Genomic DNA, 23,110 nt, shown 5'->3' with positions numbered 1-23,110 from the left:
AGTGTACTGCTTGGCACAGCAGTGAATACTTACATAATCAAAATAATGGAAACACTGTATGTGGATTAATTACATTATAACTAATGTAGGAAAACAAGATCAATGGAGGTCTATTAGGTTACATGGTCTTCCTCCAACATCATAGGGAGTCACTAGGCAATTTCTAAATTTAGTGACTCAAGATAGAATAATATACACATTTGAAAATAGGAAAGGAAGAATGAGAAAAACAGCTTAAGGAGTTATAAGTGGGTACAGCAGGTTGCATGGGACTGCTGTTTTATTGTATATATTTTAGCTCTCTTTGATGTTTTTAAACTACGTATTTACATTATTTGATAAAAATAAAGGCATTTACTTAAAGGGAAAACATGTTTCTCCGAAGTTCTAAGAAAGCTTAATTCTTTGTCATTCATATCATGGTGGCACATAGTGAGTACTCAAGAAATATGTTGGAAGTAGGGATGGATTTTGACTATAAAAATATACAAAAAATAGCTTCTGGATCTCACATTAAATCATAGAGTACTGTGTAAGTTGACAACAGAAAGGCATGCTTCATAGAGACTGTTTTTGATACAAAACATTGACAAAGGTGAAAAACATGTAAGCATTAAAATTACAACCAATAAATTCATACTAATTAAAAATATAAAATTTTCTTGGTTTTGTTTAAAAATATTAAAAAGTTGCGCTTTTTACTTTTGTGGCTATAGTTTTGAGCCTTATCAAGTAGCTCTATACCGCCACCTGGTGGCCAGCTCCGCGTGGACAGCCTGGCTTTTGGTCAGGGTAGAGAGGATGTTCACCTTTACGCCTCGTCCACCACAAGCAAACACATCAATATCCAACCTTCCATTCATCCATTCTTCTCTCTCAACTCAGCCACGGAATCCTGAACAGGAGGATCAATGGGAAGGAAACAGAGGCAGTAAAGCTCATGGATTTTATTAATAATTTATTGTCAGTAAGAAAGACTGGCTAATGGTAGTTTTCATTAAAAACCTTTACAAGACCATTGCATCACAAATATACAGACACTATAAAAACTGTGTCATGGTGGATTTGGCTCTAAACAGGTATGCAGAAGGTCCCCGTTACACTTTCCAATAATGAAAAATGTTTATAATTCTAAATACAGCAACCCATGTAAGACATGTTCATGTATCATATCACTCCCTCATCCTATGTACAGCTAGAAATGCACTGAAATGGACCAACAAAATGTCATACTTCAGTGGGAAAAGGGAAAAGACAGAGTGAAACCCTGGTTATAGTAAAAAAAAAAAAAAAAAAAATCAGGGTGCTAGATAATGGCACTAACACCACCAAAATTCAGTTGAAACAAATGCACAAAATATCTTGGAAATCTAGTTAAAACTATGAAAAATCAAATCTGTACATAAAATTTACAAAAAAAGAGAGACAGGAAAATTAAAACAATCAAATCTATATAAATACATGAATCATGCTGACGACAGAGGACAGGACTGATTTTCGTTTCACTATTTTAACACAGACAGATGTAAATCCCAAAAGATGTTGGGAAATGGCACAGCCGATGGAAACCTCACGATGACAGTAGTCGGGACACTGGAAATGGCCAGCACGTCCAGAGGCGCGGGACCCAGCGCAGCCATGGCCATTCAGCTCACCGAAAAAAGCCTGGGAGCACTGCTGCAAGAGCAACGCGGATACTCCTATCATCTCTAGGTTCACTAAAGTCAGGCACTTTGGGGGGAGTTGAGAGTCAGACTTCCGTGTGCTGCTGGGAATCCAGAGGCGGGATCGTCACCTCTTCAAAGTGGCCGTCGTCCCCGCTCTCATAGTCACTCATCATCACCTCGGACTCCACTTCGCAGCAGGCCGACACGTCGGAGCAGGAGGCCGTGGAGGCATACACGGACATGGGCACGCTCTCGACAGTGGGCACCTCCAAGTGTCTTTGATACCCTGGCGGGTAAGGGGCATGGGATTCTCTACAAGTACTATTCTCACCAGTGCCTTTTGTTTGAGGTTCAGACATATCGAGGGGATAAAAATTGGGCAAATACTGATTCAAGGTGAACCTCTGCCGGTTTCTTGATGAAGAACCCAAGCTACCCGCGGCAGGCATGTCTCTAGGAGGGTGGATGGACTCAAACTGATCGCCGAATTCGGGCGGTAACGGTGGCAGCTCGTCCGCGGCGGGGAAGTCTTCGGGGGGTGGAGGAAAATCACTTTCGATGTCGTAGCCTCCAGGGTAATAGTCCGTATCGATGGCGTTCGGATCTCCCGAGTACAGGGGTGTCTGCTCATCAATCACCTCATAGTTGGGGAACTCCTGTATGTCCGGCAGAGGAACGCTTGGCATCCAATCTGATGTATCCCAGTGATACCCTTGGTAGACAAGAAATGAGATGTCAGTGTGTTTTCTCCTGAGCTTTTGTGCCATGGAAAGAGCTCAGTGTATCAAAGACACAACTGCATTTCTGCCTTCATTCAAAGTTCACCAGTGGAAATTCCTCGTCTTTGCTTTGAAGACATCCCCCAACCACTCCAGTTTAAAGACCCTATGACCTAGGCTCGATTTCTAAAATGTGGACTTACAGTTTTATGTACACAACTTAACATTCACGGAAACAAAAGGAGTCCTAAGAGAAATGGGATGCTAGCATCTAAATTATATACATGTTTCCACAAATGATTCTAACCAGCCTTTTAACTTTTCTTCTGTAATGTAGAACCCATTGCTCTATAGGAAGAGAAGTATTGATTCAGTCTTAGGACATTAGCGAACTACCCAGTGTCACTTGATCTGCACTACTACTCACTAAAAAAATACTGATCAATGCAACTTAAAAAAACTTCCATTTCTAGTTTTTGTAGAGACACGGTCTCACTATGTTGCCCAGGCTGGTCTTAAACTCCCGGCCACAAGCAATCTTGCCAACTCAGCTTCCCAAAGTGCTGGGATTACAGGCCTGAGCCATCAGGCCCAGCCAATGCAACTTTTTAAAGGAATAAAAGTAATCTTTAACATGCTGAAGTTGAGAAAAGAAGCTGCCTTCATAATAATGTGGCAAGTTTAATATTAAAATTACTATTTTTCATTAGCCCTCAGACAACAAATTAACTTAATATAGGTATATATCAAAGCATGCCCCCAATTCAAGCAAAATACAATTGAACAAGCATTGCAAGATTATAACACAGCCTCTGATACACTGTAACAATCTGTGTTACTTTCAAAAGGACTGTGATCCTTTTGGACTATATAAAGCATCACTATTAAAAAAAAAAACTTCCAATTTTGGAATAGTTTTTTTTTTTCCTCCTTAGGATTTAAAAAAATCCTCGGAGAGGCGGGAGAAGGTTAGGCAATCCGTGCTTTGAATGCAAAGCGCACACACATGCGGCCGTGTACTTAGTTACTGCTGCAAACGCTGGGCGACCCAGTGCAGTCAGTTGGCACTGGGGCAAGGCTTGACCCATTGTTTTTAGTGAATATCAATGAATAACTGGCATGCATAAGTCACCTCTTGGTTTGCTGAGGTCAGGAGCAGCCAAAGATTCTTTTGGTGGCAGAGTAGAAAAAAAAGAAAACATTTGTAATTAAAACAGACCGCTGAAAAGGCAATAAAGGTAAGTACACAGAACAATGAAAACTGCTTACAAAGGACCAATTAGCCATACAACACGTCCTTACGCCAGTATCTACGACAATTCCAAATGGCTGAGAAACGTATGTACCACAAATAAAATGGAATATGGAAGTGGAGGAAAAAGACCGAGGAATGATGAACCAGAGATTTGGCCAGAAAACTCAAATATTATTTTCTTTTCCTTGTTTCTGACAATCACTGCCTGAAAACACAGAATTTTCTTAGGAATAATTAAAACAATCAGGCTCTAATAAAATATAAACTGATCAGATTACATAGGTGATAATCCAAATACATCTACAGCTACATAATGCACACTTTATAGCACATTGCAACTTCAAAGGACATTAAATTCAGAGGAACTCATCGGCAAACTTAGATACTTAAAGACAGGTCTACAAGCTGAAGATCTCTCCAAACTGTATGTAGTTTGAATATGATTTAATATTTACACTGTGAGCCATTCCCTAAAGAGACCACGGCTACACTTAACCCCCATGTCTGTAACTACACTTGCTCTGCCAGCGCCCCGCATCTATCCACAGAAGCCTAGCAGGAAGTATAACCAAATGCATGTAAATCCCACTATCAGTTAGGGCCATGAGACGCCTGCCCTGGCCCTGGCTAACCTTCAGGTTCTCTCTTTGAAAGGGGGTGAAAATCCCTTAGAGTTGTTATGAGGATTAAACAGGATAATGCAGGTTAAGCACTGTTAGAAACTATCAATAACTGTAAAAGTAGACATCACGGTAGAAAAACGGTCACATCAGTGATTTTTTCAAACAAAGCTTTCTATGCATTCAACAGTGTTATAATTTGGGACAAATATTTGATAGTTCACTTCTGGAAATTTCAATAATTTTAAAAGACTGTGGTGTCTCTAAAAAATGAATAAGCCAGCATTTAGGTAACATGTATCTACAGAATCATTTTTAAGTCTAGTAACAAACGTACCAATTCCTTTAAACAAAAAAAGATCAACAACTTTTGTTACTTAGGCACTAGTAATAGCTTTCAAATTTAAATTCAAAGTAATACCTTTCAACTTTAAATTCAATGTACACTTCTTGGATATGCCAAAAAATATTTTTCAGTGAAGAAGACTGCAATGAAGGAACTATTGAAATTCTGCTTCTATAAACTTCAGTAATATTTACAACACTGAAGGTCATCAGTTTAAAACTAAAACTTCACTAGACAAAATACAGATATGTTTCTGATTCACCAAGTAAAAACATGGTACTTCTTAGGAAAAGAAGCATAGGCGTCATCAGTAACTGTAACGATGAACACTGGAGCATCTAGCCTCTTCCACCTGATATCAAACGGGGCACAGCGCTATCCTCCCGCCTCTTCCGCCTGATATCAAACGGGGCACAGCGCTATCCTCCCGCCTCCCTCCTCCTGACAGCGTCATGTCCGAGCATAAAGGATGCCCTGAGCTCTATGATGGCGACGTCTGTGTACTCGACAGCCTATGTAAGCAGTTCTCAAGTGGGATCTCTAGGCCGGTACCATCAGAGCTACCTGGGAACTGGTGAAAAATACAAATTCTCAAGTCCCAACCCAGACCTATTGGATCAGAAATGCTGGTGCTGAGAAGCAGCAATTGGGCTTTTAACAGTCCTCCAGATGTCACATTACAGTTTGAAAAGTACTAGCCTGTGCCTTCCCTATGTGATGAATTTCAGTGCACTAATAAAGGGCTATTTTAATTTAAAATAATTTGGGGAAGGTGGCCAATGTCCTTTCTTACAACTCTGAGCAGATAAAGCTTCACATTAAATAATTTTCACTAAACTAAATATGAAAATATGCTCTGACCATGCTCTACACCCTTTTCTTTGACCATACTCAGGGAAAAACCAAAAGTGAAGAGTCAGTTACAGTTTAATTATGAAAGCCTTATGTTATTCAAGTCTTATTCCTGTTCACATGAAGAGGGATTTTTGTTTCAAAACATTTTAGGTAAAATTACTTCTGAACTTTTTTTTATATTGCACCACCTACAGATAAGCTCTCAAGATCTCATGGTTACTTCTGATGTCTGTGTAAATCACTATGAATAGTAAAAAGCAACAAAGACATAACATACATCAAAATATTTTTTGCAAAGCACCCGTATTACTTATCTACACACCTGCATAAAATAAAAGGACTCAACCCCCTCAAAACCACAAACTGTGTTTTCCTACCATTGCAGTAGGCAATGCAGCCGCGCTCCGTGGCACAGCTGCCGCAAGACACAGACACAAGCACGAGCACTTACAACTGTACCTTCTGTGCTCACCGTGTCAACCACAGCATTGACAAGGTGCATTACAGTCACTAGGGAAGCTTGCAAAAAGGTACAAAAGCAGTCAATTAGGAACATCTTCAGTTAGTTAGAAAACAGTGCACGAAACAGAATTTCATATTATACCATTATACCTCAAATTCAAACTGAGGAGTGCTTTAACACAACCACGTAATGATGCGTGGTCTCCTCACTGTTAATTGTGTGTCTCAGAGACTTTTCTAATCAAGCTATATATTTGTTACTATTAATCAAAGGAATCATGCAAACATATTTTATTGCAATTTAGACAAAACATTTTAACTTTAAATTGTTTCACAATTACAATTATGGATCATGTCAGGCCAGAACGATGCTTATTTTAACATCTTACAGGCAAGCCTCGACATTCCAAGACTACGATCTGTGGCACGCCACTCTTCTGGCTGTGTAATCACTCATACATTGTCCCCCAAAAAAGGAAATCGAAGGAGAAACATATGCAATCTAAAACAAAAATGGTTTTGTCCCTGTTCTGATTGTTTTCCCTGCAAATTTGTCTGTTTGCAGATGGATGAATCGCTGGTGAGCTAACGTACCAGGAGAGGAGACTCTGCCTGTTTCCTGTGTAAATTCCCTTTTTGTTTGTGTATCAGATTGTTTTAAAATAACTATGCCAAGGTAAATATGTATGCATGTAGTAGGCAGAAGGCTGGCCCTCAAAACAGTGCACGTCCTAATCCCAGGAGCCTGTTGAATATGTCACTGTACATTGGCAAAAGGGACTTGATGCGGTGCAGGTAAGGAAATTGAGATGAGGGATTTCCCTGGATTATCTGGGTGGGCCCAATGTAATCATAAGGGCCACTTTTCAGCACAGAGACTTGCCCAGTTACGGCCGGGGGAGCTCTGCTGACAGAAGGGTGGTCAGTGAAACGCTGTGTTGCTGTCTCTGAGAGATGGAAGAGACCAAGAGCCAAACAATGTGGGCAGCCTCTAAAAACCAGGACAGGAAGGAAAACAGGTTCTTCCCTGGAGCTGCAGAAGGTAACACAGCTCTACTGATCGCACGATTTTAGCCCTGTGAGACACAGGGGTTGGACTTCTAAGCTATAGAACGACAGCAAGACAAGTCTACATTGTTTTAGGCCACAAAGTCTGTGGTAATCGGTAACAATGGCCCCGGAAAACTGAGAATACGATGCAGGAACAGACTCTCAGCAGACTTTCAGCTTACAACTGATAATTACATTACGGTAATGAGTAAAATAAAAATACTCCTGTATATATGTTTTTTCTCTGCATTGTATTTTTCACTGCATTGCATGGAAGCTAGCTTTCCTAATTAATTTGACCATAACTTATTAAAAGCACTTGGGACTTTTTGTTTGTTTTTTGTTTTTTTGTTTGTTTTGTTTTTTTTGAGACAGAGTCTCGCTCTGTTGCCCAGGCTGGAGTGAGTGGCGCCATCTCGGCTCACTGCAAGCTCCACCTCCCGGGTTCACGCCATTCTCCTGCCTCAGCCTCCCGAGTAGCTGGGACTACAGGCGCCTGCCACCATGCCTGGCTAATTTTTTTTGTATTTTTAGTAGAGATGGGGTTTCACCGCGTTAGCCAGGATGGTCTCGGTCTCCTGACCTCATGATCCGCCTGCCTCGGCCTCCCAAAGAGCTGGGATTACAGGCGGAAGCCACTGCGCCTGGCCACTTGGGACTATTATTGAGGAGACTGATGTTTCAACAACAAGAACTAGAAAGACAATGCTGATAAAATTCTGAAATGTATTTATAAAGAGCATTTAGGGGCCAAGATATAAATTATTACATAAACTGGAAACAGGAACTTCTTAGAATTAAAACTGATAAAAGACATAATTCTATCTTGTTGGTTTAACAAGCAAAGCTATGTCCATACACTCTATTCCTAATAAACACAGGTATATTTTGATACCATATATATATATATACACACACACACACACACACTTGAAATCAGAAATGATAGCACACACTTATAGCTATCTTTGGTCATTTGAAAAACGACTCCTCAATAGATAATGAATATATGGATTTATGGACTATATATACGATGTATTATGGACTATATTACTCTCGATTGAATAATTATTAGTGGGTTACCTTTTTCCACCAATGAAATATTTGAAATGTATAATATACATATCAATATGTTTAATAACATATTAAACATATTACACGATTATACAATTAAAAATTATCATTCAACTTACTAATTCTGAGATTTGAAAATTTCCACTAAAAACTACACTGTATTACTATTTGAATACTGACAATTTTCTCTACTGGTATATATTAATATGGCAAAGCTGGTTATCAATGTGATTTACCCTGGGGAAATCAGATCAACATAACTGGTGGCAAAGATCCCACTGTCAAACTTTCTTCATTAGAAATATAATCCAACTTACTAGCAATCTCCTAAACTGTGCTCTGTCAGTAGCTCTGATCCACATGGGAGCTGGGGCCGCAGTGGGGTTGGGGAGGAGACAGATAAAACCTTGTAATACCAAAGGTGCTACGGAAATCGAACATTTCAGACTATCACATCTCTTCTTAGAGGGGGTGTGTGTGTGTGTGTGTGTGTGTGTTTGTGTGTGTGCTGCATGGTTAAGAAAGTTGTGAGGAGGATTTCTGAAAAACCCACAAAACTGGGGTAATATTTACTGTTGTGAGAAAAAGCCAATACAAGATTAGTCAATCAGATCCTTCAACAAACATGTTCTTTTCTCTTACTGACAAGTTCAAACACCTATTCATCAAGAACAGTTTAGCGATTTTCCCCAGCAGACATTCATGCAAGTATGTGTGGTGTTGTTTAAAAGTGGTCCAAGAAAAATGAAAACACAGTGAGGCTCTTACGGGTAGCTAGTGCGTCTACACTGTGAGAGAACACAGTAACACAACAAGCAAGCAAAGCACAGCGTTTCGGCACACTGCTGCCTCACCATTGTCATCGCACGACTCGGACTGGAAGGAGCTCAGGGACTGCACTTCAGACAGGCTTTCCCGGGCACTGTACGGCTGGGAAGGCTTTTCCTCTAGAGGCTTCTTGGAAAGACAGGGATCGAGATCCACCACTTTAGCTAAAAGGAAGGATGACAAACATTAAGTATATGGGCCAGGACGGTTTTGTTCACCGCTGAATCCTGAGACGCACCATGCACTACCCAACGACGGCCTGAGATTTACTGAATAAATGAACGACTGAAAGAAAAACAGAAACACCTTACAAACTCAAACGAAGACATAAAAAACACCCCGCACAGAAAGACCTACGCATCATCTCAGAGATTATTCAGAGTAGAAATTGCCCATAAGCATGCCTATGGATATCATTAGACAATAAAGACTGCTAACATTTTCTTTTAAAATAATAGGTACAGCTTTAAAAAAAAAAAGCATCAAATATATGTTAGGTCACTAATATAAATATTTCCACTTCTCCAGGTCATATTTTTAAAAATCCTAGCATGAAGGCCAGGCATGGTGGCTCAAGCCTGTAATCCCAGCACTTTGGGAGTCCGAGGTGGGCGGATCACGAGGTTAGGAGGTTGAGACCATCCTGGCTAACATGGTGAAACCCTGTCTCTACTAAAAATACAAAAAATTAGCCAGGCGAGGTGGCGGCGCCTGTAGTCCCAGCTGCTCGGGAGGCTGAGGCAGGAGAATGGCGTGAACCTGGGAGGCGGAGGTTGCAGTGAGCTGAGATCCGGCCACTGCACTCCAGCCTGGGCGACATAGCAAGACTCCGTCTCAAAAAAAAAAAAAAAAAAAAAACACATCCTAGAATGAAAATGCTCCCGATTATTTTTTTTTACATATTAATAAACTCAAAAATTATAGATGAGAACCTTTATCAATTATAAAATGAAACAGCCTCTCCAGAATATTAACTAAAACATGACTAGATTCAATTTCTTAATTAAAATAACAACATAGCCACAATGCTCAGCCAGCACTCAGGACATCCAGAAAAGTTTCCAATCATTTTAAGGATTTCAGTCTGAGCATACTTGTCTCTAACAAACAGTACACACGTTCTGACTGGACAGAACTTGTAACCTGACTGTTTACCTCAAGTGACATTTGAGTGAGATGAGAAAATGGCTCTTACTGTCATAGTCGAAGTCCCAGCTGGGCTTCTGTATGGAGTCGCTGTCAGAAGGGGAGTTCGAAGGCGGTGGGGGAGGCAGGTTTGGCGCCACACTGCAGACCGCCACTGCTTTTCGGTGCCCGTGCACAGACTCGGGGTTGAAAGTGCTGAATTCGGGATGCTCTGGGATGGCAGATCCTTCAAAGGAATTTCGGTCGAGATTGTTTCTGGAGTCACTTGGAATACTCGGGGTGTAGGAAATAGGCCGGACAGGCACCTGGGGTGGTACGTCTGAGTAAATGTTCTTATTTAGCTTGGAATCAAAATACGGTCTCTGCAAGAAAGCCGTAGTGGGTCCCAGGTGCTTGTCTTCAGGCTCAGCCTGATGCTTCTTTTTCCGACTCATCATCTTACGGCAGAGAACAAACACCACCACCAGTAAAAATATCCCTGCTATAAACACAATGATTCCGATTCCTTCCGCCAGCCCAATGTTCCACGGCGTGGACACGTACTGGTTGGGTGCAGCGTCCTCGCAGTGGCGTCCTCTGTACTCGTGGCTGCAGTTGCAGTGATAGGAGCCGTGTGTGTTCTCGCAGAGGGCCCCGTGTCGGCAGGGGTTTCCAGCGCACTCGTCAATGTCACTCTGACACCTGCCAAGAAAGTCAGGAATGAGGAGAGACGTGTGTAGCACACGCCAGCATATGCCAGGCTCAATCCTTAGAGACTGAAGACGAATCCCTCCTTGCTGAGTTATGTGAAGATCAAACCCAGACATGAAACAACTAAAAAGTGCAACATTGACAACCACGACAAAAGACCTTTTGTGGAGAAACCAATCATGTGATCACATGCTTTCGATGTCTATTTGGGAAGGAAACCTATCAAGCCAATATTAATGGCCATTTTCCTAGGATCCAACAGACTACTACATCAACCCCATTGTCTAAACATTAGTTTTCTCAAGTATTATATTATATTCATCTGCTTGATATTTCATTTTAAAGAGTGAAAAGATTGTAAATTATATAAGGGGCCAATATGAGGATTATCAAAATCTGACACAACGTAGTTCAAGTCACTGAAGGTCTGTTGCATCTGCCGGTCAATATGACACTATGAAAAGGTGTGAATCTAAATTTTGAAAGAAACCATTTACCTTTCTCCCCTAAAACCTGAATCACACTGACAAACGGCACCATCCAAACTGTCAAAGCATGTTCCGCCATTCTTACAGGGGTCATCTTTGCAGTACGGACTAAGCTGACACCTGAAGAGTAAGGAGAGACAGACGTAAACCTCACGATCCGATTGCAAATAAATACAGCAAAACGAAAGCAACACAGAAAACATTAGCAAATCAACGTGGAGACTTTTTACATGCACCATTTTATGTTTAAAAAGAATTTTATGCTACAATTAATTACGGAAGTTAAGAAAAACACACATACCTCTGACCAGTATATAACCCTCTACACTGGCAAACAAAGCCTCCGTTGTCGACAACACACGTGCCCCCATAGAGGCACGGGTTGGAGGAACACGGATTGACGCTTATCTCGCAGTACGTCCCTATGTATAAGGCGCTGCATTTGCAGTAATAACCTAAATTGGCAAAAAGGAACAAAAAACTCTTATCACTCAATGACTCAGAAACCTGGTCTTAATTATATTGCTTTTTATCTTTAAGATTTAGTTCTCCGAGGTCCGTAAAAGCTCGTAAAATTCTCACTCTCTCTGGGAAAAAAGTTGGCTATGTCGACAAGCCTTCAGCTGCTGGTAAACCGAAACACACAGAATTGAAGAGAGAACTGTTAGCTTTAGTTCATCACAATTGGCATTAAGATCATTAGGTCAAACATCCAGAGGAGGAAAATACAGTTCTTTACTTGAGTGACCATGTACATAGACAGCACCACTTCACATCTCAAGTTATTTGCAATTCACAAGCATTGAAGGATTAAATGAGAAAATAATGAATGTGAAAAGCACTTCAAAGACTATAAATTACCTTTCAATATTTTTATTTTTTGAGACAGGGTCTTGGCTCTGCTACCCAGGCTGGAGTGCAGTGGCTCGATCTCAGCTACTGCAGCCTCAAACTCCTGGGCTCAGGAATCCTCCCGCCTCAGCCTCCTGAGTAGCTGGGACTACAGAGGCATGCTACCATGGCTGGCTAATTTTTAAAGTTTCTGTAGAGATGGGGTCTCCCTATATTGCCCAGGCTGCCTCACTCCTAGTCTCAAGCGATCCTCCGGCCTCAGCCGCTCAAACGTGTAAAGATTGAAGAAAGGAGATCGTCGTATCTGTTCAAAGCAGTAGGAAGAATGTCGACTCTACTTTGTCAAGTCTGTGACAGGTGGTGTGGTAGATTTCCACCTGCCTGCCTTGGGGCACACTGCAGCACCGCGCTTCCCCGCGCCCCCCAAAGCTGGCGTGGCTGTGGGTTTTTCTCAGGATGAAGAACTGTGGTGCCCCGGGCCAGGGCCTGCAGGAGCCAGGGCACGGCTGCCACGCTCCTCTACTCCGGCTTCGGGACCACGGGAGTGCATGCCAGGAAAACACCTCTCAGCCTCATCCCTAAGTGACAAAATGAGGACAGCCTCCTTGCTAACCTGGTTTGGACGTGTAACTGATACAAGCACAGTATAAACCAGAGCGTTTCTGTGGGGATGGCCTGGCCCACTCTATGCACACGGCTTGCAAATACACTTCCCAAGAGAACAGGAGGAAACCAAAGCTTTGGAAATCCCACTTAATTACAGCATTGTTTTTGCTCTATTCTGTTTGGCATGACAACTGTCATTTTCCTAACTATACCCTATTATTGGTAAGGGGGCCTAGCAGGAGTCCAGGGTGCAAAAGACCCAGAGTACCCCATTAGGCCGAGGCTTCAAGACAGACAGATACAGCAACACTTCCGGAGGGATGTAGGGCCTTCTAGAAAATCATATTCCCAACTATTATTGCCAGCAAGACTCTAGCAGGCCCTCTACGCTGCGCCATTAGATAAAAGGTGATACAAAGAACAAAGAGGGGGTAAGTGGCACGAATTCTAAATTCCCCTGGGTCGATGACTATGGAGTTAAAGAAGGGTTCGGAGTCACCGGGGTGCCTCCTGCTCGGGCGCTGGGACGGCACTGCAGGCGTGCGGCAGTCGGGGGGGCAGTACCTGCAGCCCGGGCACCGGAAGAGCACCAAACCCAGCTCTGCTCCCGTATGAGGGATGCTGCCTGCAGTGTCTGACAATATTATCTGAATCAAAAGAGAAAAAAATAAAAACAATACCTGGGGGGCTTCCCCTGAAATGCACACATGTGTATGGTTTACAGGTGGTGGCGTTACGGAGCCTACCTCCAGCAGGTGACGGACTGCAAATGCCTCCGTTCTGGCAAGGGCCGCTGGCGCAGTCTTCCGTAGCCGTCAGGAAGCACCCTGGAGACACACCCACCGACTCCTCCATGTGGGCATAGCTTCTGGGTTTGCTGTTGAAGGGCAGCTCCTGCCCATTCAAATAAATGGAATCCATACAACCTCTGAAACCATTAGCAACTTGAGGACTTCTTCCATGCCGTGTTCCCTGCTGACGGATGTGGCCACCAAAAAACACGTAGTTATCCAGGTTCAAGGTTTTCAGAGTCCCTGGGGCTGTGCCCGATGCAGTGTGAACTTGGTCTAGAACCAAGCGAGCATAGTTCCCATTCACTTCCAAGGACACTGCGTGCCACTGCCCATCATTGACCTGAATGCTCTGAACAGAGACGATGCCAGGGCCACTGCCACAGTCGAACTTGTACTGCAGCCTTCCATTATGAATCTAGGATAAAAACAACGACTGTTCACATCACTCTCAGAGACCCTTCAGTGAGAGTACTTGATCACAAATCTACAGGAGACGGATTGGGAGTGAGGGTAGAAGGATAAGGCCTTGCATTTAAGTACTACAGAGCGCAGATTCATTGTCCAATGTACAAATCATTAAAATGCGTCTTTTAGGAATATCAAGTCATAATGCACATCCACAAAGCATCACGGAAGCAAATAATTAACTATTAACTGAACACATACAGCATTAGGTAATAGCGAAAAGTCAAAACTGAATTATGTTTTTAGAAAAGGTGGGCAAGATATGTGTCACTGGAAACACGTGGGATGTCTCTATAAACTGTCACTTTTTTTTTTTTTTTGAGACAGAGTTTCGCTCTTGTTGCCCAGGCTGGAGTGCAGTGGTGTGATCTCAACTCACTGCAACCTCTGCCTCCCCTGTTCAAGTGATTCTTGTACCTCGGCCTCCCGAGTAGCTGGAATTACAGGCATCCGCCACCACATGTGGCTAATTTTCTGTATTTTTAGTAGAGAGCGGGTTTCGCCATGTTGGCCAGGCTGGTCTCAAACTCCTGACCTCAAGTGATCCACCCATCTCAGCCTCCCAAAGTGCTGGGATTACAGGTGTGAGCCACCACACCCAGCCACCACCATTAAAATGTAGTATGGCCTACAGTTTGAATGTTAACTGTCACACGGACCTAAATCTCTATGTCACGGCAGAGCAAAAAGAGCTCTTCATCCCACAAAGTCTAAAACTTAGACAGGCATCAATGAACTGTTTAAATGTGGAATTCAACCATTTCACTTACTTTATTATCTGTGCAAATTAACAATCTGAACATAAAATGAAATGTATGGTTTGAAAGTCTTCCACTGAGACGCAACACTGGAGAAACATACCTCCAAGATGCTATAGTCGGTTCCTCGCGCGTACATGACAACCGCATGCATGGAATACGTTCTGAGCCTCATGGTCAGTTTCATCTCTAATTTGTTTTCATTTTCCGTCAGACGGTATTTCACATAGCTATTTCCAGTCAGTGTCATAGATGAACTCCCTGTGAATTGTAAAGAGGAAAAAATAAACCAGAACCAAGTTGAAGGATATTCTTTAAAGTATGACCCCCCTGCACCCCTTGAGACTGATTTAGGGTTTTACTTAAGATTATAACATTTTAATATCCAGTTCTGTGGGAAAATGTCTATTTGCTTAATGAAAAGCACAGCATGACTGGCTCTCTGTTTGGAAAGAATAAATTTGACTACTGCATCACACAGAAATTAATTCTAATGAAAGATTAAATATAAAAACGTTCAGTATAAAATTATAAGAAAATTTCAGAAAATAGTTATATATGGCCTCAAGGTGATTTAAGAAATCTTTTCAAGCAAAATCAAACAATCCCCATTCGCAAAAGAAGACGAAAATGTCATCAATCTCCAGAGATGGCAACTGTTATATAAAATGATGTAGAACTGACTAAATGACAATAAATTTCAAAATGACAAGAGACTTATTAACAAATCAAAAAATATAAATATAAATGATATAAAGACAGAGGAAACTGCAACATTGTGAATGTTAATACTCCTAATACACAAATAACTCTACACATTGATACTAAGAAACAAATAACCCAGACCATGAAACAACATGAACAGGTAGGCCACAGCAGAGGCAATACTGATAGGAAATGAACAAATGAGATGAAAACTTTTAAAGTAGCCAGAGAAATACAAATTAAAATAATAATTAGATATCATTTCACACCCATCAAATAGATGGTGGGGAATTCGTTTTATAATAAAAAATGTTCAATGATGTCAAGAGAATGGAGAGTGAAACCTTCATACATAACTGGAAGAAATAAAAATTAATATGACTCTCTGGAAAACTAATATAGTGATATCAAAAAATTTAAAATGTCACTGATCTTTGATGTAGCAAGTTCTAGTTTTATAATGTATATGCTGTACATAAATGAACGCATCAGTATGTAAAGATACATGTAATCTGTTTATCTGAAAGAAACAGAACAACTTAAATCTTTAGACATAAGAATCATGTTGAATAAGTACAGTTACGCTGGAAAACATTATCCAGCTATCCAAAAGAATCAGGTGTATAGGTACTGGCTTGGAACAACATGAAAGCTGCTCTTTACCATACTGCTAAGCGGAGGGAAAAGGCAAGAGGGAGAGAACTGCGTGAGATATGATCACTCTTGAGTTTCTAGGAAAATCAAACTGCTACATACGGCGCTGCGCTGTTAGCTATACATGTTTACACAATCACTGAAGACCCAGGAGGAGGAAGACCAAATATGAACCAAGGGCTGTGCTATAACAAGAGGAAGCAAAACTGACTACTGTCATTCTTCATTCATCTCCACATCTGTCTTGTTACAATAAACATACTTTGCAGTATGTTTAGAGTCCAATAAAGAAGAAAATTATAAGAAACAATGAAACTGATTTTTAAAAAGAAAAGCATGCCCAACCACTCAACTCTCACCTGGGCACTGAGCAAACCTGCCGCCGGGACAGACACAGGTGTGTTTCTCCTCCCGGGGATCAGACACACACTCGGATCCCTCAGGGCATGGATGGTCTTCACAGCCATGGTGGACAGCTGGGCATCTTCCCTCTTCATTCAAAGACAAGAGGGGAGGAAGGGAAACGATAATTAACAGACATTTCAAGAACATGGCCTTGCATGTGTAACCATCAAAGGCTTCCAAGGCCGTCTGAAACAATCTATGACCCCGACTTTCACACACTCATGGGCGCTACCTTTGCAGAGACACACCGCTGCCCTGTGGTGGCGGGGAGTCACAAAGCTCAGTCTGGCTGTGCTGTGTGTTGACATCACACTTTCATCCACAGACACCTTTTCATCGCAGAACTTCCAGGGGCAGTCCAGTCCTGCGCAGAGTTTCTGGAATACATCCAGGATCCGAACTCCAATGATGTCCTCAATATCAGTCACGGAAGAATTAATCTTGTGCAGAAGTTGTTTTGTTGAAATCTGAGCACCACCTGATTTCTCTACAAAAAGTAAGACATCCAGATGTGGGTGAGGTTCAGAGGGCTGCAAACTAACAATGTGTATGTCACTCCTCCTCACACCCAGGATGTTCCGTAAAGCTCGCTGGAAGTTGCGCCAGTAGTCACCCACAAATTCTTCCGGAGTGAGATTGGCAAAGCGGATAGCGATGGTGTGGTTCAACATCTCCTGTGTGACTTGTCTGATATGCACTGTGATGTCAGCCACCGTCGTGAACTTCCCATCTGTCACGCTGACATTGAGAAGGTACTGCCCTATGTCCAGCTTTTTGTGTGCTATCAGCTTGCCCCCTGTGCTGGAAACAGAGAACAGGTTGTCCATCTGAGGATCAAGACTGTAGGTTAGAGTATCATACACGTCCTGGTCTGTGGCGTGGATCTTCCCAATGACGCCACCTGAGTATTCTTCTCCAGAAGCGGTGATGAAAATCTCCAGGGGCAAAATCGCAGGGGGATAGATGCTCTCCTCAATGACCCTAATGTCAATGTATGTCAGAGATGACAACTGAGGTTTTCCATTATCTGCCACCTACAAGAAAGGAAAAATAAAACCACCTTCGCCTATGGCACTGTTTATAACTTAATTAAAAAATTTATATTACTCAAGTTCCCAAAAGATTACTAACTGGTAGATATCCATTTCTCTACACAAGAAACGTATCAAAGAAAAGGACAGATTTATTTATAGCACTTCACTAATTCACACGAAAACCTAGCTCTGTCAATGACTATGAAAAAATAAACAATGAGCTCCTTTAAAGCGCGGTGGGATAAAAATGGAAGGTATGGCAAAAAACAAGGACAGCAATTCTTTGAATGTTTGTTTTTCTATAAAATGTAAGCTGTTCAAACAGAAAAGGGTAACCGTGCCAAGCAGCTCTTCTCTATGAATCCACAACCAAACCACAAAGAAAGCCATTCACACCTTAACCTGCAGTAAGAAATGATCTTTCTCCTTCCTCTTGATGGCAGATGCAGTCAGGAGGACCCCTTGCTGGTTAACTTCAAACGCCTTCTCATCATTTCCAGTCACAATGGTAAAGACGAAGGGTGGACCGTTATGGGAAGAATCCTCATCTGTCACCACCAGCCGCAGGACGCTGAAGCCCACTGGCTTGTTTTCCTGCACAAGATTAGAAACAACGTTACACAAAAATCCCGGAACACAGCCAGATCTATCTGGGACGGACACATGAGTTTCTATAATATAAAATACATACAAAACAAAGCCTTATCGCTCTATTGGAAGGGAAGAGAAGAGAGGTGGCAAAGGGAGTGTGGTTGTGAGGAGGGAAAGGAGAAGGGGTGTAGCAAAAAGGGAAGAAAAGGAGGCTGAGGAAGGAAACGTGGTAAGAAAGGATGTGTGAGGAGGAGGAGGGAGGAGGGGAGGCAGAGAGGAGGAGGAGTGGGGGACAGGAGGAAGAGCAGAGAGGAGGAGGAGTGGGGGACAGGAGGAAGAGCAGAGAGGAGGAGGAGTGGGGGCAGGAGGAAGAGCAGAGAGGGAGGAGTGGGGGGCAGGAGAGCAGAGAGGAGGAGGAGTGGGGGACAGGGAAGAGCAGAGAGGAGGAGGAGTGGGGGACAGGAGGAAGAGCAGAGAGGAGGAGGAGTGGGGACAGGAGGAAGAGCAGAGAGGAGGAGGAGTGGGGGCAGGAGGAAGAGCAGAGAGGAGGAGTGGGGGACAGGAGGAAGAGCAGAGAGAGGAGGAGTGGGGGCACAGGAGGAGAGAGGAGAGCAGGAGAGGAGGAGTGGGGGACAGGAGGAAGAGCAGAGAGGAGGAGGAGGGGGGACAGGAGGAAGAGCAGAGAGGAGGAGGAGTGGGGACAGGAGGAAGAGCAGAGAGGAGGAGGAGTGGGGGCAGGAGGAAGAGCAGAGAGGAGGAGGAGTGGGACAGGAGGAAGAGCAGAGAGGAGGAGGAGTGGGGGCAGGAGGAAGAGCAGAGAGGAGGAGGAGTGCAGGAGGAAGAGCAGAGAGGAGGAGGAGTGGGGGGGCAGGAGGAAGAGCAGAGAGGAGGAGGAGTGGGGACAGGAGGAAGAGCAGAGAGGAGCAGGAGTGGGGGGCAGGAGGAAGAGCAGAGAGGAGGAGGAGTGGGGGACAGGAGGAAGAGCAGAGAGGAGGAGGAGTGCAGGAGAGGAAGAGGACTGGAGGAGAGGAGGAAGAGAGGAGGCCAGGTGCGGTGGCTCACCGCCTGTAATCCCGGCACTTTGGGAGGCCAAGGCGGGTGGATCATCTGAGATCATGAGTTCGACACCAGTCTGGCCAACATGGTGAAATCCCACCTCTACTAAAAATACAAAAATTAGCTGAGTGTGGTGGCGGGCGCCTGTAATCCCAGCTACTTGGGTGGCTGAGGCAGTAGAATCATCTGAACCTGGAAGGTGGAGGTTGCAGTGAGCTGAGATGGTGCCACTGTACTCTAGCCTGAGCAAGAAGAGTGTAACTCCATCTCAGAAAAAAAGAGGAAGAGAGGAAGGAAGAGGAGGAGTGGGGAGGAGAAAGAAAAGAAGTTGACAAGAGGAGGAAAAGTGAGGAGGGGGAGGAGAAGGAGTAGTGAGGAGGAGGGGTGATGAGGAGGAGTGGCCACGAGGTGGACAGGAGGAGAAAGAGTGGAGACAGTGAAATGGGGAGGAAGTGGAGTAGGGAGGAGGTGGGGGAGCAGGTGGAGTGGGGAAGAGGTGGAGTGGGGAGGAGGAGTGGAGAAGAGGTGGAGAGAAGAGGAGGAGTGGGGAGAAGTACGGGGAGGAGGAAGAGAAGAAGGAGGAACGGAGAAGAGGTGGAAGGAGGGGGGAGTGGGGAGAAGGAAGAGAAGAAGGAGGAACGGAGAAGAGGTGGAGGGAGGGGGGAGTGGGGAGAAGGAAGAGAAGGAGGAGGAATGGAGAAGAGGTGGAGGGAGGGGGGAGTGGGGAGAAGGAAGAGAAGGAGGAGGAATGGAGAAGAGGTGGAGGGAGGGGGGAGTGGGGAGAAGGAAGAGAAGAAGGAGGAATGGAGAAGAGGTGGAGGGAGGGGGGAGTGGGGAGAAGGAAGAGAAGGAGGAGGAATGGAGAAGAGATGGAGGGAGGAGGAGTAGGGAGGAAGAAGAGCAGGGTGAAGAAAGTGGAGTAGATGGGGCGGGAAGGAGGGTTGGGGACTAGAAGAAGAGCAGGAGGGAAGAGGAAGGTCAAGAGGGAGAGGAGAGGAAGGTCAAGAGGGAGAGGAGAGGGCAGAGAAAAGCACCAGGGGCAGCAGGTCTGATTAAACAGTAAGCTCTCAGGAATCCTAGAACAGTGAGAATATCTCAAAAATCAAAGCACAGAAAGAAAAGAGATACAAGCTTGGCTTTATCTTTAAAATGCTCATCTCTTAATATTGATAGAGACTTCTTGAATTCTACATTTCCCATTTTTCTAAAAAGAAACCTTTGGATAAGAAAGAAAAGCAACAGAGGCCAATGGAAAAGCTTGTTCCAAAGAACCCCATGACCCACTTGGCACTCGAAGCCCACCTGGATGATGACGCTGTAGTTTCCCCTGGAGAAGACGGGCGCATTGTCATTGACATCAGACACATCGATGTTCACAGTCGTCGTGTTGACTCTAGGTGGACTGCCGTTATCAGAAGCTTGAACCGTGAGCGTGTAACCTGAAATCTTTTCAGGGAAAAGGCAGAATGCACGTTCATTTTCACGAGGCCGACAGACAGAGCTCCAATCAGGAGCGTCCTCCTGAGAGTCGCGAAGGGCAGGTCCCAGTGAGCTGCCATTATCTATTGCATCCTGCCTGTGGGCGATGCCCTAACCCCCACAAATGAGTGCACTGCAAGTAACACCCATTTCCTAACAGCAAAAACTACCGGTAACGATTAGATTCTCTGATGCCTCTCAAAAATGTACTTGTTTTGCAAAAGTGTTTTATCTTGCAGTTCTATCAATAGAAATTAAGACATAAAAGTCATACAAATGATTAGGACAGAAAGTTAACCTATCTCAAATGCTGCGGCTTTGGTCACATGGCAGCAGCCTTCCTTAGGGCCCAAGTCTGCTCTCCGTGGACACAGACAGACGTGAGCTGCCTCCCGCACCGCGGCGCTGCCTCACTTCCAACGCCTCAGGGCACTCCAGACCACCCTCCCCTCGATTTCACACTCGGATTATACTCAGCTGTCTAAATCCCTCAGGATTAGCTCGCCATGACCTCCTACCAAAGAAATAAAGTCAAGTGAGATAGCTTCTTTTTCACGGCAGTTCCCTATAAAGCTCTGCCTTCTAGAATGAGTTGTGGGAGAAGCCGGAAAGCTGGCTAGATCCCAGAGCATGTTCTACAGAACGCTGGTCCTGCAAGACGCTCCAACAACAAAGAATTCTGCTGGCACACTAGCTTGGGAACCACCACAGGCTGGCTCCTTTGGCATCTCACAAGGGACAGAAGTGTATTAAAGGCTCTGGGTTCTTTAGTCAAAGATACTAAATTTATTCTGCCCCGCAGTGGGGGCAATCCTAGGCATGCTTCCCAAATCCTTAGAAAGTCCCTTCTCAACATTCACACATCAAAAGAGAAATTAAAGAATTGAGACTTTAATGAGATATGTCATCACTATCTCCCCCCAAATTCCTTTAATCTTAGATATATCCATTATTCTTCTGAAATTTCATTCTTTATCATCACCAGTGTCCTTCTCATTCCCAAATCGAAGGCTTTTTCTGGTTCTCCTTCACAGGCCTACCTCTCTGAGGTAGTTCCTGCTCAGCTTCCCTTCCTGGACATGACTCTGCACAGATAGGTGAATGGATGGATGAATGGATGGATGGATGGATAGATGGGTGTTGGGTGGATGGGTAACTGGATAGATAGGGGGGTGGATAAATGGGTGAGTGAATAACTGTATAGATGGGTGAATGAATGGGTAAGTGGATACATGGGTGGGTGGGTGAGTAGATGGGTAACTACATAGATGGATAACCAGATGGATGGGTGGGTGGGTGGATGGATGGATAACCAGATAGATGGGTGGTGGGTGGACGGACACATGACTGGATAGATGGGTAAGTGAAGAGACGTGTAGATGGGTGAGTGAATAGGTAACTAGATAGATGGGTGGGTGGTTAGGTCAGTGGGTGGATGGATGGATAACTACAGATGGGTGGATGGATAACTGGATGGATGAATGGATGGATGACTGGATAACTGGATGGATGAATGGATGGATGACCGGATAAATGGGTGGGTGGATGTTCAGCCTTGCTGCCTCTCCTCATTTGTTCATATTTATCTCAATCCCTCATGTCACTTCTATCAACATCTCCAAGGGCAAGTACCTATCTACATTTAGGGCTTTCCAGTCTCAAAATCTGACTAAAATCTCCAAATACTGGCTGAGTAATTCTGCCTGAATATGCTATTTCCCCATAAAAACCAGCATATCGAAAGCCACATTCATTAGCCTCTCCCACCCCTTACACGTTTATACCTCATAACTTTTCTTTAATGGTAATACCCAGTCAAAGACAGACCAAAAAATCAGGCTGCCTCTGACACCAATGCTTTCTACATGGGCCCATATCTAAGCTGTGTGGACTCTAATTTTTCCTTTGCAATCGTTTCTTCATTTGGTATTCGTAGACACCGAAATCCACAGATGCTCAAGTTCCTGATAGAAAATGGCAGTATTTGCACATAACCTATACACATCCTCCCACACTTTAAGTCATCTCTAGATTATAGTAGCTAATACGGTATCGATGCAATGTAAATGGTTGTTATACCGGGGGTGGGGGTTGTATTTTCTGTTGTTGTTGTATTGGTATTTTTTATTGTTTTTCTTTCTTTTTCTGGAGGCAGGGTCTCACTATGTTGCCCAGGCTGGTCTTAAACTCCTGGGCTCAATGAATTTTCCCACCTACGCCTCCCATGTAGCTGAGACTACTGGAGGAGGCCACCACACCCGGCATTTTGTCTTCTCTAATACTTTTCGATTCGTGGTGGGTTGACTTCACAAATGCTCATACCCTAGTGCCGGTGGCATCAGCTCCAAACCTCCGGTCCTGGTTTTCTATGTGGCCAATAACCTGCGTGTAAAATACCTTCCTATTTTATCTCACTCTACTTTCTTTGTATGATTACTCCAATACAACTGCGTGAAGTCCCCTCAATAACTTTCTTGGCTTCTGTCTGCGTGCCTGTGTCCATGCAGCCCC

General features: G+C 43.8%; 1 protein-coding gene across 8 annotated transcripts in view; it reads right to left on the bottom strand.

Annotated features, from left to right (window-relative positions):
* Window positions 1-944: 944 nt before the first annotated feature.
* FAT1 (FAT atypical cadherin 1) overlaps window positions 945-23,110 on the bottom strand; it is a 143,951-nt gene continuing 121,785 nt past the window's right edge. For 3 of the 8 annotated variants that reach the window (XM_050791565.1, XM_050791568.1, XM_050791566.1), the window contains 13 exons: window positions 20,423-20,566; window positions 17,870-18,067; window positions 16,672-17,473; window positions 16,394-16,525; window positions 14,779-14,936; window positions 13,405-13,867; window positions 11,502-11,655; window positions 11,210-11,320; window positions 10,072-10,703; window positions 8,903-9,040; window positions 5,922-5,981; window positions 3,519-3,554; window positions 945-2,379 (listed from right to left, as the gene is read on the bottom strand). In XM_050791565.1, coding sequence (XP_050647522.1) covers window positions 1,751-2,379; window positions 3,519-3,554; window positions 5,922-5,981; window positions 8,903-9,040; window positions 10,072-10,703; window positions 11,210-11,320; window positions 11,502-11,655; window positions 13,405-13,867; window positions 14,779-14,936; window positions 16,394-16,525; window positions 16,672-17,473; window positions 17,870-18,067; window positions 20,423-20,566 — 3,657 coding nt within the window. In that variant the 3' untranslated portion in view covers window positions 945-1,750. The remainder of the gene's footprint in view (window positions 2,380-3,518; window positions 3,555-5,921; window positions 5,982-8,902; window positions 9,041-10,071; window positions 10,704-11,209; window positions 11,321-11,501; window positions 11,656-13,404; window positions 13,868-14,778; window positions 14,937-16,393; window positions 16,526-16,671; window positions 17,474-17,869; window positions 18,068-20,422; window positions 20,567-23,110) is intronic. The other 5 variants (XM_050791569.1, XM_050791570.1, XM_050791571.1 and 2 more) reach the window with 3 other exon arrangements.

Source organism: Macaca thibetana, chromosome 5 (assembly GCF_024542745.1).
Source record: "Macaca thibetana thibetana isolate TM-01 chromosome 5, ASM2454274v1, whole genome shotgun sequence".
Classification (NCBI taxonomy): Eukaryota; Metazoa; Chordata; class Mammalia; order Primates; family Cercopithecidae; genus Macaca; species Macaca thibetana.
The sequence above is the reverse complement of the archived record's forward strand: the minus strand, read 5'-3'. Positions and strand labels throughout refer to the sequence as shown.